The sequence below is a fragment of the Aedes albopictus genome, chromosome 3, assembly GCF_035046485.1.
Source record: "Aedes albopictus strain Foshan chromosome 3, AalbF5, whole genome shotgun sequence".
Taxonomy (NCBI): Eukaryota; Metazoa; Arthropoda; class Insecta; order Diptera; family Culicidae; genus Aedes; species Aedes albopictus.
The window spans coordinates 146547987-146563887 of record NC_085138.1 but is presented as its reverse complement, the minus strand read 5'-3'; the positions used below and the strand labels follow the sequence as shown (position 1 = coordinate 146563887).

The 15901-nt window shown below is 38.9% G+C and overlaps 2 protein-coding genes across 5 annotated transcripts in view; one reads left to right on the top strand and one right to left on the bottom strand.

The window, feature by feature from the left end:
• LOC109426221 (DNA repair protein RAD51 homolog 3) lies at window positions 1–9292 on the top strand. 2 transcript variants are annotated; one of them, XM_019701675.3, is made up of 5 exons: window positions 7–256; window positions 8436–8542; window positions 8619–8809; window positions 8866–8997; window positions 9058–9292. In XM_019701675.3, exons 1-5 carry the CDS (start codon window positions 96–98, stop codon window positions 9289–9291), a joined length of 825 nt encoding a protein of 274 aa, XP_019557220.3. In that variant the 5' UTR covers window positions 7–95; the 3' UTR covers window position 9292. The 2 variants fall into 2 exon arrangements, with proteins under 2 accessions (XP_062715357.1, XP_019557220.3); XM_062859373.1 differs by having other exon boundaries at window positions 1–256; window positions 8866–9292.
• Window positions 9293–9355: 63 nt separating this feature from the next.
• The window catches only part of LOC109426220 (annexin B9), a 53977-nt gene continuing 47431 nt past the window's right edge, over window positions 9356–15901 (bottom strand). Inside the window, exon 6 of one of the 3 annotated variants that reach the window (XM_062859368.1) lies at window positions 9356–9534. In XM_062859368.1, the coding sequence (XP_062715352.1) occupies window positions 9481–9534 (54 nt within the window). In that variant the 3' untranslated portion in view covers window positions 9356–9480. Of the gene's footprint in view, window positions 9535–9833; window positions 10381–15901 lie in introns of those variants that run through there. The other 2 variants (XM_062859370.1, XM_062859369.1) reach the window with 2 other exon arrangements.

The following is a 15901-nucleotide window of genomic DNA, read 5'->3' as shown; positions in this document are numbered from 1 at the left end:
TTAAACTTGCATCCTAAAATATTTTAAAATATTCAAATTACAAACTAGAAACTACTTTCTCCGTATTATAATTTTAACAAAAAGTGCCATTCTAGATGTTCACTAAAACAAGTTGGGATTTGTGGAAGGAAGAGTGCAAACAGCTAGGCGTCGTCACGTTTTGCCGGGATCTGGATCAAGCAATCGGAAGCGGCGTACCGGTTGGAATGATCTCCGAATTCTGCGGTCCGCCCGGAAGTGGAAAAACCCAGATGTGGTGAGTACAGAATATTAGATTTAAATTTCAACAGACTTTACTTGACGTTAGACGTGTGCGCCGCCGTCGCCGGCGATTTTTCCACGCCGCCGCCGCCAGTTAAATTGACCCGGCGCGCTGCTGTTCATATTTTTCCACGCCGATGGGAAAACGACAAAGATTTTTTTGCCAACACTTTACGATCCACCTATTTAAACCTGATAGCAATTTTTAAACAGTTTCTATTGTTTTATCTTCTGCATATTAGATGTTTTTATTATTATTATTATAATTATTATTTATTTTGAACTAAAAATTTGGAAGAGGAAAGCCCCTTTGAGCTAGCCTTTGAGTGATTTCCTTTCGAATTTTTTCTCAAAATGGCACAAAACCTCTTCTGCATATTAGATGTATTTTTCTGAAGTTCTCCTTGTACATCTTTTATAACATTTTTATATGATTTACTCAAGTGTTTTCTTACAGCAATACTTTGAAGATCCTCACTTATTCTATTTTGAGCATGAGCATGAGCATGATTGACCGCCCGCGGTTGCTCCTCTGTTATTGCAAGGACAACTGCATTTACACAAAGAACCAACAGATGGCGCTTGGGATTAGCTTTCTCTTCATTGTGTAAATGCTGCAATCCCAATACGTTTCAATAAGCAATAGCAGCGCCGGCCGCGTCCGAATGCAGGTCAATTGAGGATAGGGAAGGAAATGATGACGTGATTCTCGCTTAGGCCAATAACCGAGGAATTCTCTGCGTTACTACGAGAAATCACTAGGAGTTTGGACAGGGGAAATGGAGATGTGTTGAGGATTTCGACGTGGTAAACGAATGTAATGTTTTGATTCGCGATTAATAATGCGCTCGCGAAGAAATACCCTTCTAAACCTTGGACGACGAACGCGATCTATTGTGCCTCAAAACTCACCCTACATAAGTTATTCATTCGCAACTAAGGAGAACACAATGCTAAACACCGACGCATCTGTAGTTTGCGTTTCCGCGCGAGACAATGCTGAACGCGATCGATTCACAAGTATTAACAAAATAACACGGGATATATAAATCAGAAAGATCTTACCGCATGGTTCGCCGTCTAACTTTTACCGACCCTCTCTTTTTTCCAGAAATTCATGCAACGTTTATTTGAGTCAAAACATTTATTCATTTGGTCTAAAATATTACAAATGTCGATACCGAAGATGACGAACCATTCAAATTTTTGTGTACATGCAAAAAATGAAAGAAAAATATTTATTACCAACTAAATGTGCATTTGGAACTAGCGCCGACACATGACGTGATGAACTTTTCAATATTTGTTAGATAAATACACAAAACCCAGTGCAGAATTTTATACATCCTATAGCATTAATTATTGTGATAAAATGGAACGAGCTCACCAATAAACATCCTTCGAAGTATCCAGTGCGTATGTGCTGCAGCATCTTCCACAAATTGGCCTCGAAATCACACTAAACCGCTACAACAACACACGGGTGCGGCACGACGATGTGCACATTCAAATTATCGACGACGACGCGGCCGATCCGAATGAAAAAAGCGACACTTCCACTTTGCCTCCAAAAACACACTTATCCGCCCCGTACGAAGACGAGCACGCACGCAGGACGACGACGCGATGCAACGACGAACCAAGACAGATTGAAATGTCATCCGCTGCTGGCATCACACGACGGACTCGCACGAAAACTAGTTTTTTCCTCTAAAAGCACACAGAACGACGACGCGATGCAACGACGAACCAAGACAGACTGAAATGTCATCCGCTGCTGGCATCACACGACGGACTCGCACGAAAACTAGTTTTTTCCTCTAAAAGCACACAGACAGAACGACGACGCGATGCAACGACGAACCAAGACAGACTCAATACTTTGAAGATCCTCACTTATTCTATTTTAAGTACAAAGCGAGTCCCTTTTGTAAATCATAACGAATTATCAAAAACATTCTTGGCGGTGATCTAATTAGGTTCACAAACGAATTCTCCTAGGTACATATTATTTGTTTATCTCTTGGAAGATTTTCATGGCAGTTTACGAATGACATTCCTGAAGGCATATTTTCCAAGAAATCTTCAGAATTTACTATTGAGAACTCTCCAGAAATTTTACCATGAATTCTTCTAAAAAACTCCATGCTTAAGAAACTCCCCCATGGATTATTTCAAAAATTTCTCCGGGATTCTTTAAGAAAAGTATCCATGGATTCCTGACATTCTAACAGCGTTTTATTTTTCGAAAATGAAAAGTCCAGAATTCTTTAAGAAATGTATTCAAGGATTCTTCAAAAAACCGAATGTTTCTTATCTCCTTTACTCCCTTCTACATATGGCACATTTTTGGTACAGGATTCCTCTGAAATTATCACTCTTCGAAACCCCTCGCTCCTCAAAACGTGGCGTAACTTAAGGATGTTCGTCCTTTAGATATAACTCCAGGAATTATATTTACACTGTTATCCTAAGGTTCTTTCAGGAATTCCTCTATTGGATACTTCGAAAATTCTTTTAGCGCTTCTATAAATTTCTTCATGGAGTGTCTCCAGGACATTCTTCAGAAGTTCTTCCATGATTTTGTTTTGTAATTCCAGTAGATATTCTTTCAGTGATTTAAAAAAAAAATCTTATAGTTTTTGAGTTCCTCCGGGTATTCCTTCACGTATTTCACCAGTAATTCCTCCTGAAATTCTTCCAAGGATACCATTAGGAATTTTCCTTCGGATTCTTCAAGAAATTTGGAAATATTTTTACAGCCGACTCTCCACATGTCGATGTTTTAAACCTCGATATCTCTCCCTATCTCGATGGTTTGGTCGGTCCCTTCAATCTGCATACATTTTCCTTTCCACATATCGATATCTCCCTATCTCGATATCTCTCTATCTCGATACGATCTCGTTCGATTTTGCTCTAGATTTTCTCTCCATGTCGATATGCCCGTTTTTACAGGTTGCTAGATCTCATTTCTTAGTGCAAAACATTCTGGGAAGGCGAAATGACATCTGCTTGTTGACGGTTTTTCTCAGTTACGGACAATTTTTCAATCTAGTGTGCATTACAAATTGATTTTTCAATTCAATCTCTCCTTATCTCGATGGTCCTTTCAATATCGAGATGTAGAGAGTCAACTGTAGTAACAATTCCTAGAAAACTTTACATATATTCCTTTGGAAATTACCAGGAATCTTTACAGAAGCTCGAGTATTTCTCCAGACATTTTTTCAGGGATTATTCTAAAATTATGTTCGTGAATTCCTTCGGGAATTCTTTCCGAACATCCTCCATGAATATTATTAAAAGATTTGTCTTGGAATTTTTCAAAATATTTATAAATAAATCCTTGTAGAAATTCCACCAAGGGTTTCTGAGGAAGAGTTTCCAGAAATTTCTTTAGCAACTCTCTATAGAATTATTTCAGAAAATTCCTAGGGATTCTTTCACATAATCTTCAGGAATTAAATAAACAATTTATTCAAAAATTCTCCAAATTTCCCAAAGCCAATTAAAGAATTCAATCTGAAATATCACCTAAGACTCCTTCAGTAGTTTAATGATTTTTCATGAATGTCAGTAAGAGCCTCAAACATTTTTCCATGATTTTCTTCCAAGGAGCCCCTTGGAAAATATTGTCAGGGTTTACCGAAGAAATGCCTAGACATTTTTTCTCTTCGGAATGCCTCCTGCGGTTCTTTCAGACATATTTCCTGGGATTCCTTTGAGATTTCTCCGGGATTTCTTTGAGATATTACACCACAGATATTCACAAAAGTATTTTATGAAATTTCATAAATCATGTAGGAGTTATCCATGAAGGGTTATCTGGAAGAATTTCAATTGAAATGTTTTAAAATTTCCTGATAATATTCAATTTCATTGCAACAATTTTAGAAACAATCATTGGAGGAGCTCCTGGAAAAGCCCTTGGTGGAGCCCTTATTAGACGCAGTGGTTTAATTTCCTCAACAGGGTAAAAAACTGCCATCTCAGGAGGATTTTCTAGAAGAACTGTAGGTGAAATTTTTGGAAAATCCTGGATTAGTTTCTGATAAAATCGCGGAAAGCATTAAAAAAAAAAACATCCTGTTACGGTTTGGCTTTGCAGTCTTAAGGGAAATCATCGCGAAGATAGAACCCGAATTCCAGACCGCTGGAGAAGAAACAGTTTGTCCACATCACGATGGTCCATACTCGATCGGACTAAATCTAAGTGAGTAAAATGTGGAATGATGAACTTAACGCAATGAATTTTAACCCTTAATCTCCCGATCCAGACCAAAACGAACGTATGACTTTTCATCGTGCCAAGCGTAAAAAACACGAACACACTACTGAAACTTAGTAAACGCGAATTAAGTGTGTACACAGGATTGTTAACCGGGCACTGCCCATCTCGACACTTTCTATTGAAGCTCAAGAAGATTCAATCAGAAGAATGTCGGTTCTGTGGTTTCAACTCTGAAACCTCGGAACCAAGCATGGGAAAACTCATTCGCTCACCCGAATGCCGGCGATGCAAACTAGCAAAAAGAACGCCAACAACCCAATACTGAGTGAGAGCACGGCGCACTAAGAACGAACGCAGCACGAACGGCTCGCCACCGACGCCAACGAAGCGAATCAGGAGAGAAACAAATAGAGAGCGAATTGAATCAGCTTGCATCGGTGTATACGAAAAGAACGTTCGCTCTCTCACTCAACTACCGAGTGGCATTCAGCTGATTGAATCAAAACGCACTCACTGATTCAATTCCCAGTACTGAATGCTTCCACTGAACGCTAAATGAACGTTCCAAAACGAATGCTCTCGCACCCGACTCAGAACGCAAACATTCGTTCAATATTGGTTCGTTCGCCTTCGGCACTCAGATTCGGTAGCGATTCATTCGGCCGCCGTTGCTTGCGTCGCCCGGTGCTCGGCGATTAGAAAGAATGGGCAATGAAAGTGGAAAGATTCTGCTTGGCTGGGGGAGAAGCACACTCGCATCAGATTGTGCATGGATGTGAGTGAGGGATACGCAATATTTTAATGATTTTTTCCCATCCTTGCTCGGAACATCTACTTTGTGAGTGTAGTTTTCTCTTTAAGAAGAGAGAACGTTATTTCGGTGGATGCATCATGCATCCCCGAGATATCTGGTGGAATATAAATCCCAAGAAGGTAGTGGCTTTCATTTTGGAAGCTATTCCAGACTGGGGTATAATGCAGACCTAAAAAAAAACAATCGCTAGTTCTTAATACTAGTGAGTGTACTAATATTAAACTTTTAGAACCCTTGAAAAAGGTCCCAAACGGACCGAAACGTCGGGAATAATCAAAAACTAGTGTTTTCCATTCCCCTTAAGACTGCGAAGCCAAACCGTAACAGTATATAACCTCAGTCGCATCCAGAAATTAAAAAAAAACATCCTTGAGGAATTTCTGAATAAAATCATCAAGATGTTTCTAAAGGAATCCTTGAAAACAATTCATCGGGAATTTGTGCAGAAATTGCAGAGAAAGGTTCAAAAAGAAATCATGAATAAATCCATTAATGAATTGTTGAAGAATGGTTTGAAACAAATCGTGGAGGAACTCTTAACATACTTCTGGATTCTGGAAAGAATGTCTTGCACAATGTCTGCATGGTATTAGTGGATAAAACTCCCTGATACAATTTGCCTAGAAGAACTTGTGAATCGCGAAAATAAATATCCTGGAAAACCGGAGAATGCTATACAGTAATTCCAAGAAGAGATATTCTTGAGATATTCCAAAAGAAATGTCAAAAAATAATTAAATCCCAAAGTGATTTCTAAAGGAACTCCTGAAAGAATTATTGGAGGGTTTTTTTTTTGAGGGTCGCCGGAAAAAAATCTGAAAAACTCCATGAAGAAAATTTTTTGTACATCTCTAGAGAAGTTTATGATCCCACCCGTGAAAGAATATCTGAGGATCTTCCAGGAAGCCCCCTGGAGAAACATTTTCTGGAGATTTTTTCTGAAGAAACGCACGCCGATTACGCCGCCGCCGCCGCCGAATAGGGAAAACGGCGTGGCGCCGGCGTCGCCGCCGCCGCTGTCACAAATCACTATGAATGCCGCCGCCGGTGAATACTGCTTCGGCGCACACGTCTACTTGACGTGCCCATATTTCACGCAATTAAGAATTAACTTCTATCATAAAAGTTTTTTTTTTGAAAACAATTTTTGTGAAAGGGTGTCTGGGTTTTTATTTTTGGCAGTTTGGAGAAGAGAATAAAGCTGTCGAAAATGCCCTTATTTAGTGCTGCTGACACTATAATTTGCGATAAAAATTAGAAAAAAAATACAGCTTTCCTTTAACTCTGTCTTGGGATAGTGCCCAATTTCGTGCAAATGAGTTTCGCTTATACACAAAATCACTTATTATAATGAATTTGATGATATATTTTACATTTATACATTTTATAATATGCAACAAGTAACGATGAAATGAAAACCATATCTAATTTTTCGATCAATAATTTATTATTAAAATGCTTATATTTTTTGCAACTTGGCATTATAATATTTGCCGTTTTAGTGTCACTACGGCCTACTTTTCCTCACTATAAAAAGCAGTTGCATTATGATCCATAATGGTCATTTTTTGGGAGATTTCGAACCAAATCTACGCCAAATCTCACCGTAAACGACCCCAGGTGGTATACAACCTAAACCCCCGGTATTCGACAAGCATCGAACGTGCTACGAGATCCTTCAGGGCTTCCTGTGCGATGTCCGCAAATCCATTCATCGAAGCATTTCTCCCTCATCTGAGACATTAGCTTCAAGACTTATGGTATTTGGGGTTTTTTACTCTGAAAATAAACTATTCCCAAAAAAAAGCTGCTCGTAGCTTTCTGAATATTGTACTTACGTCTCTATTAATGAAATTTAATTGTTCTTCGCTTTAAGGATAAGGTTTTGAACTGTTAAAAAAAATCGATTATTCTATGAAACTTTATCCAGAATGTATCTCAATATAATGGAAAATTAAATTCTATTTTATTAATATTGTTACCGACAAACTGGCAACAATGGTAACCACTGTGGAAGGCACAGACACTGTTTAGAATTTCAACGTTCACAGTAGTTACTCGTAGACTCCAACTAACCAATCCTCCCCCCCCCTTTCACTCCTTTCAAACATACACCTTTATAAAATATTGCACCACTGACTTGGTTCTCGGCAATAAGTAAAAGGAGAGAGAGTGTAGGAAGAATGAGAGCTGTCGAAGCCACGAGAAACGCAAATGGGGAGCACCGATTTTTGAGCAGAAAAACGAAGGGCAGAAAGTATTGGACTGTGCAGACGAACAGTCACGTTTCCGGGACCGTAGAAGTCCCTGTACGAATCCCAGTTTGACGAACCTCTGTGTTAGAGAGGAGTCCCCCTACTGCAACCAACGAGTGTGTCAGCGATTTAACCCGCAGCAGATCGACAACGAGGCCAAGCCGAAATAGATTCCCGTATTGTTTGCAAACCACCCCCCCCCCCCCTTTGAGGGACAGCGAGGGTCCGGCGAGCCACGTGCTGGTGGCCGACAAGCCCCATTCGATATTGTCGAGCCACACGTGACGGGCGAGTAGTAACGGACGCTATGGAGGTGAGGGTTCCAGTGAGGACCGTGGGCTTGCCCCGCTTGCTGGTACCCAATATCCAATGTGTTACTACCCCGTTAACGAGCGCGTTGGACGTCGGAGTACCAGTTTTGGAGCGGCACTACGGAATCGCCGCACAGTAAACCCCAGCCAGTACGTGATCGATGCCCCAGGATCCACGCATTACGGCCCCCATTATACAACACAATACGAAGTGGCAAGTACACCCAAGGTGCCCTCTCTCTCTCAACGCATGCATACAGTTCACCAGCATCCAAACGGCCGCAACGAACCCCTCTGTAATACACCCTCTCCCCCCCCCCCCTTTCCCACTAAACCCAAGTTTCATTTAGAAAAATAAATAGATTATAAGTAAATGTAACTTCCACATGTATTTTGTACTACTTCGTGAGAAATGTCTTTGTCCTCCAGTGTGTGTCTGCCATTGTTCCGTTCAGTGGGTTGTGAGTCTTCCTGAGCAGATATCTGCCGACCCTGAGAGGGTATACCTCCGAGCTAGTCGCTTCTTACAATATATAATAATGTTACACTTATCGATAAAGCTTGCAGTTGTGCATCAACGCTCAGATCCCAGCTCAGCTGGGAGGACTAGGCGCGAAGGCAGTTTATTTCGACACGAACTTTGGATTCCATCCCGGCAGACTACAAGGTATAATTTCAGGCCATAAGTATCATATTAGGATTGAGCTACCAGGTCTATTATTTTTTTTTTTTTTTTTCAACAGAAATAGCTTCTGCCTGTGTCCGGCACTGTCAAAGACTGGTGCAAATCCACAAGAAAGAACTCGTTGCGGCCACACGTGATTTTACCATCGATAGATTAATGAACGGAGTGTACTACAGACACATTCATGAATGTAGTGAAATGTTGGAGGGAATCGAAACGCTTGAAAGGCTTTTAAAATCCGGAGAAAAGGTAATAGATTTAAAGCCATAGATTTGTTGAAACATAACAAGGTCTTTGCTTTTCAGATAAAACTAGTGGTGATTGACTCAATATCTTTTCTTATAAGAAATAATATAGAGAATTCTTTCGAGAGGATACAGGTGGATCACGTTATACTTACAAAACTACATGTTCTGGCTCAACAGTACAAATGTGCGGTGGGTATAGATTCGCTTGCTAGCGCCCAAGTTTGTTTCGAATCATTTTCCTATCACCAGATTGTCATCACCAACGATGTAACGACACGAATCAACGGACAGGATTCCCAGGTGATACCTGCCCTAGGCGACACCCACAGTCATAAGATTAACCAAAGAGTGATTCTCGGACAATCCGACGAGGACCCAGCCGGAGTTCACATAGCTTCGGTGGAAAAGGGACTATTTCGGACACGTATGGCAGTGAAGTTTCAAATCAGTCAAGCCGGTATTAGAGGCGTTCGGAAGAAGTGATATTAGGCTACGGACTTTTAGGGATAAGTTTTTTTATTACTTTTACAGTCTTAGAGACCGAATCTGTGATAAAGTTTTTAACCAAACATGCGTACACTTGTTATTGTGAAAGAAACGACAATAAATACACTTAAAACACCTTAGCAACAATACTTGAAACAATTCCCCCGGTGATGATTATTTGAACCCTTAAAAGGCGGTGAGAGTTACCAAAACGTCTCGGTAGTCACCGCTCAAATCGTCCTGCAAAGGTAAAGGTACTGCTTTCAAAACACGGCTCGAAATTTGACAGAGAAGTGTGCTCTTAGCCTTAAAGATTGTTGCAAGCCCAATTGATTATGTGAATAAATAACAATGTTTTGGTTTCGGATTTTGGGAATGGAAGCAAAAAGCAGGGACTGTCATCACGTTGAGAAAATGATTATGTTTGTCATACATGAATGATTTATGGGGTAACATAGCGATGGTGCATAACGAATCACCCGTTTTGGTATGATTTACCATACACATAGTGGTAAGCAATATAATTTACGCAGAACAAGGACACAATGCACAATGGTTTATTTATTCCAATGGACCAACTATTTCAGAGTGCTTAAATGGTTTTAAAGCTATGTAATAAATACTTTTTGAATCACTATACTTAAAACATCCACAATAGATTCATCAATATAACAGATTGTTCCATAATTTAAGGTGAAGCTGCGCCTTAGAACGAAGCCAGTTCGGCAAGCAAGTTGCCCAAATCGCTTCCTAGGTCATCCTAGAAGAAAACGGAGAATGGGAACGGATTCGATTCAGTCATAGAAATTGTGGCCGTAAATGAAACAAAAAAGGATGTAATTCCATTACCAAAGCAAAGTAACAAATTCATAAAACAATTCTACAAAAATGAGTTATCGGATTCCCTCAAATATTAAACAGCCTTGGGCTGAAGATCTTCTTATGAACTCTAATATTAAATAAAACAGTTTAATTTGTGCCAGCAGCTTTTGACTAATGTTAGTTTAACAATTCACGAGAGCAGCCTTAAATCTAATAGGACGCCAACGTGGCCAACAGGTCTCCAAGGTCGCCTTCGCAATCCTCCTGCGAAGTAAACAGAAGGAATAAAAGGAACACTCGTTAAAAATATCAGGAAAAGTGATTAAAACAAGTTTTAAGTAGCAATGACACTAGAATTGGAGTGTTTTAGTATTAAACTTGGCTATTTACGTTCAATGTGACCTTACACGTTTTAAAATCTTGATTGGAAGTTTTCTCAAATGAGTTAAGTTTTTCGTTTTTCTTGCTACTAATAAAACTGAGACTCTTTTGAATTGTCACTTGCCTTTCTAATAAATAAGTGAAATCAATAGTTCGTCTTAAATGCAATATTCCATTAAACTTTGTTTGCAAATGTGAAATGTTCAACGTGCTTATGAATCTAAAAAAAAATTGTGAAACCTTCTTAAAGCGAAACTGGAAGCATTTCCTCACTTTTTGGTTTTTGATTTTTTATTAAATAACGAAGCAACATTTTGAAAATCGGTTTTCGTGCACATGAAGAGAATGGATCAAGGTATCTTCTATTTTTTTTTGTAGTGGAAAATGTTTTTCGTTTCCGCGTTAACAACAAGTTTTTTGCAGGTTTTATCGTGTTTGACATTATTGTTTCATCTCACGTTTCATCTAATACCATTTGTACGCAACTAACAAAACAAAAATAACAAAAAGAGGGCACCTAGATCTAGCACTCTAGCTGATATTTCTGGTAAGCCGACGATTTTGATAAGATGCTGCAAATTCCATGTAGAAGTGGATGAATCTGTAAGTTGAAATCCATCTACAAATTCTTCTACAAGGACTTTTCCAGAAACTCCGTGTGGATTCCTTTCTAGAACTTCTTAACCCTCTACTTCTCATGGTTGCTCTAGAGCACCATCGATTTTCGACGAACTCCGGACAAACGAAATTAGATAAATATGATGCAATAATTTTTAAAATATGGTTATAACCTCATAAGGTTAACCCAACTACTGACTACTTGTTTCAATAGTTGAACTATTGATAAACAATCAAAAACCTATTGGTATACAACCAAAATTTTTTTCACTGATTTCGAAAAATTTAGCCAATTTGCAATAACTTTTGTTCTACGACTTTTTTCGGAAACGATTTTTTGGCATAGATATAGTCGTTCAAAGTCGTGGGAAGGAAAGGGTTAAGAAATGCCTTTCAGGGTTTCTCACAAGATTTCTTCAGTATTTTTTCACTACTGTTATCTTGGGATTCAATTTTGTATTCCTCCCGGATATTATTTTGTATTCTTACCGGCATTATTCCAAGTTTCGAACACCTCTTCCCAGAATCTTCCAGGATTTCAGAATTCCGACCGATTTCTTCTGGAGTTTTTCTTAGAGATCCTATAGATTTTCTTTCTAGAAATTCTCCCAGAGGGTTTCCCGGTATTGCTCGCAGAGAGAAATTTTCGTGGGTTTACTTCTAGGATTTATCTCGATATCTCTACAAGAGTTTCTCCTATGATATATCTTGGATGTTGTCGGGATTTATCTTGAAGATTTGCCACGTTTCTTCCGGCGTTCCTCTTGGGACTTCTCCAGGACATCCTCCCGGGATTTTTCTGAGTTATTCTACATTTTTATTATTCTACAGGAGTTATTTCTGAGATTTTTACTACGGCTCCTCCCTGGATTTTTCAGGAGTTTTTCACGAATTTTCTGCAGGAATTTCTCCCCGGATTTATTCCGAATCATCTCCTGTAATGTCTTCAAGAAATTTTTATGAGCTATCTTCTGGAGTTCCCATTCTACAAGAGTTTCGTTAGGATTATTTCATAAAGGTTCTCGCGAGATTTTCCTTTTTAAGTTTCACCTGAGGCTGAGATTTTTCTCGGGATTTCTTCCAGATCCTGAGATATTATTGAGATGTTTGCCTATTTCCGGGATTTCATGAGAGCATTTTCCAGGCTTTTCCACGTAGTTGTTAACAGAATTTATTGCAGCGATCCTCCTGATATTTTTATGAAGAGTTTCCTTAGGATTACTCCTAGAGTTCTTCCCGGATGTTGTTTCGAAGTTCTCAGTAATCCTTTTAGGATCCCTCCAATAGTTCATAGAGTTCTTGTAGGGATTTTTATAGGAGTTTTTGTCTTGCCTGGGATAAGCTACAAAATTATTGTAGGAAATTCGTGGAGAAATATCGACATGAATCCAGGTGAATTTCACGAGAAAATTCGCAATGAACTATTGAAGAAATCTCGAGAGGAATTTCGGAAAAACTAAAACAACTCGGAAAAAAAAGTTCTGAGAGTAATATCCCAGGTGAAAATATACTAGAAAAATTCAAGGAGGAGATCTGAAAACCTCTAAGAGAAATCCTGGGAGGAACTACGGATGAAATCCGGCAAGCAAATCTAAGAGAAATATCGGAAAACGTTTTGGAAGAAATCCCTGGAAAAATCCCGAGAGAAAACTATCCTGGAAAACCACTACGAAAAAATCCTTAAGAAAATTTTAAATTTTCGATATGTTGTGGAAGGATCTCCGGAGCAATTCAGTTCGAAACTCTGGAAACATGGCGGGAACATTTCTCTGGAAGAAATCCCGGGAGGTACTCTTGCAGAAACCTTGTGAAAAACTTTTGCAGACAAATCCAGGAATAAATTCTGGTAGAAATCCCAGGAACAACTCTCGAAATTACAGAAAAATCTCGGAAAGAACTATTTAAGGGAACACATAAGGGAAACAAACCTTTGAATGGAAACTTAAGATAATTGGAGAGATGAACTCCTACAGATGCTGCTTCAGGACACATCTAGGCATTGATTTGGAAATTCCGTTAGTTGACATGGAAATTCTTGGAAAAATTCAGAATTTTTTTCAGGATTTTATTCGGAAATACTTCCGGGAGTTCCTGTGGATATCCTCCAATAGTTAATTCTGATTTTTGTTTCAGGAGAGCATACGAATATTCCCTGATGCATTCGGACATTTCTCCAGGAGTTCCTTCGGAGATATCTTCAGGAGTTTCTCCGGATAATTCTATCAACCATTAACTTTCAAAAGTTCATTCGAAAACTTCTCAATAGATCCTTCGAATATTTTTCCAACGCTTCAATACTTTGTAGTTTGACTGTTTCTAAGAAAAAATTCCATTAAAAATGCCTCCAGAATTTCAGGGGTTCCTCAAAATACGGAAACTCCTTCTCTAGTTTTTCCTGGCCTTCTTCCACGAAGTCCTTATGCACTTCCTCCAGCAAATCTTTTTAAATACCTCTACGCGTTAATTTGAAAATTCTTGCGGTATCTTAGATTTTTTTTTCGGAGTTAATTCACCAATTTCTCTGCCAGTTCCTTTGGATAACTTTACGAGAGTTTCGTCGGCAATTCTTCCATAAATTCCATCGGGAATTCCTCCAGAGTTTAGCAAATAATTTTAACAGGAGTTCCTTCGACAGTTCCTCCTAGAATCTCTTCAAGAGTTCATTTGGAAAATTCTTCTTTCGTAAATTCTTCCATTATGCCTAATTCTCCAGCAAATTATAATTCTATGGAGGTGGAAAAAAAGGGTTCCTTGGGGATCTTTTTCTGAATCTCCACCAGATTTTTTTTTAAGTTCCCTAGGAGTAAATTCGGAAACTCTTCCAGGAAAACTTCCAGGGGGTCATTCAAATATGACGTCCATCGTTTAAGGGAGAGGGGGGGTCTGAGAAAGTGTGACACTCCATGTATAAGGTATACAAAATAGCGTGACAGAGGAGGGAGGGAAGGTGTCTAAAATTCCCAAAAAATGATGGACGTCATATTTGAATCGGCCCCAGAAGTTCCTTCGACAGTTCCTTCAAAAGTTCCTCCGAGAATCCCTTCACGAATTCATTTAGAGAATTCTTCAGGGCTTCCTTCGACAATACCTCCGGGAGTTTCTACGACAATTACTTTGGGAATTTCTGCCAGAGTTCCTTAGTAAATCCTTTCCGGATCTTATTGAAAAAATCATTCAGAATTTTTCACGGATTTTTGGATTTCCAATAGCAATTCTCTCGTAGTTCTCAAGGGATTTTCTTAAGGAGTTACCATTGAAGTTCAGCCTTGAGTTCCTACAGATGTTCTTTTGAAAATTTCTCATGGAGTTCTATAGAATATTTCTCAAGCAGTTGTTCCGGTAATCTTTCAGAAGTTTCATCCGCAGTTCCACCATAAGTGCCTTAAAAAACTCCAGCAATTTCGAGTAATTTTCTACAGCTTTATTAAGATATTTTCCCAGGAAATTGCTCCAAAAATATTCGGTTAATCCTCCAGCAATCTCTTCGGAAGTTTCTGGAGCAGTTAATTTGGTAATTCCTTGATAAGTTCCATCATCAGATCGTACAATTAGCTGAACTTTTGATGATTCATGATAATCCTCAATCAATTTATTCTGGGATTCCTATAGATCTTGTTTAGATTTTCACCTTTTTAGGTTCTCCAAGAGTGAATTCGGAATCTCTTCTACAAGATCTTATAGAATTTGTTATAAGTCCTCCAGAAGTTTCTTTCACAGTTCCTTCAAAAGTTTCTCCGAGAATCCCTTCAAAAATTCATTTGGAGAATTCTTCAGGGCTTCCTTTGGCAATTGCTATGACAACTTCTTCGGGAATTTCTGCCAGAGTTTGTTTGGAAATCAGTTCCTGAGCTGACTTGGATAATCATTCAGAATTTTTCCCAGATTTTTCTTTAAATACTTATGGAATTTCCATCAGAAATCCATTTTAAAATTCTCTAGGAATTCATTCAGAAATCCCTCTAGGAGTTCTCACGGGATTTGCTTCAAGAGTTCTCATCGCAGTTCCGCCTGGAGTTCCTACAGAAATTCCTCTAGATATTCCTTTAATAATCTATTATGGAGTTCCATCGAAAACTTCTCAAGCAGCAGCTCTTCGGAAAATCTTTCAAGTGCTTCATCCACAGCTCCTCCGAAGCAGTTCCAGCAGGAATTTCTTCGGTTATATTCTAGAAATCGAAAGTTTCCCCAGTGGTTCTTTTGGATTTTTTTACCTATTGGGCCAAAGTTTCATCAGAAGTTCTTCAAATTTATTCTGTGATTTTTTTTAAGTTCTCCAAGAGTAAATTCGGAAACGCATGCCTTCAAGAATTCACTTGAAGAATTCTTCAGGGCTTCGATTCCGAAATTTCTCTAGGAGTTCTCACGGAATTTTCTTCAGTAGTTCCCATCGAAATAACTCCATCTGTTCCTTTAAGAATTTCTCATAGAGTTCTATGATATAAATTTCCCAAACAGTTCTTTGGAGAATCTTTCAGGAGTTTCATCCGTAGTTTCTCCAAAAGTTTCTTCGAAAATTCCAGCAGGAGTTTCTTCGGGGAGTTTTCTAGAACGTTCTAGAACTTTCTTCGAAAATTTCCCCATGGGGTCTTTTGAACATTCCATCAAGAAATTATTTGGGTAATCCTCCAGAAGCTCCTTCAGTAGTTCCTTCGGCAGTTCCTCCATGAGTTCATACAAGAATTCTGCAGGGACTTTTTGCCAGCGAAATTTATGCCAGTGTTTTTTTTTCAGAAATTTCCCTAGAAATTAGATAGGAAATTTCTACAGGAATTGATCTGGATTGTTC

Coding starts and splice junctions, on each gene's coding strand:
- LOC109426221 (XM_062859373.1), top strand. CDS start 96: ATGTTCACTAAAACAAGTTGGGATTTGTGGAAGGAAGAGTGCAAACAG. Junction 257..8,435: donor AGTGGAAAAACCCAGATGTG/GTGAGTACAGAA, acceptor TTATCGATAAAG/CTTGCAGTTGTGCATCAACG. Junction 8,810..8,865: donor TTTTAAAATCCGGAGAAAAG/GTAATAGATTTA, acceptor TTTGCTTTTCAG/ATAAAACTAGTGGTGATTGA.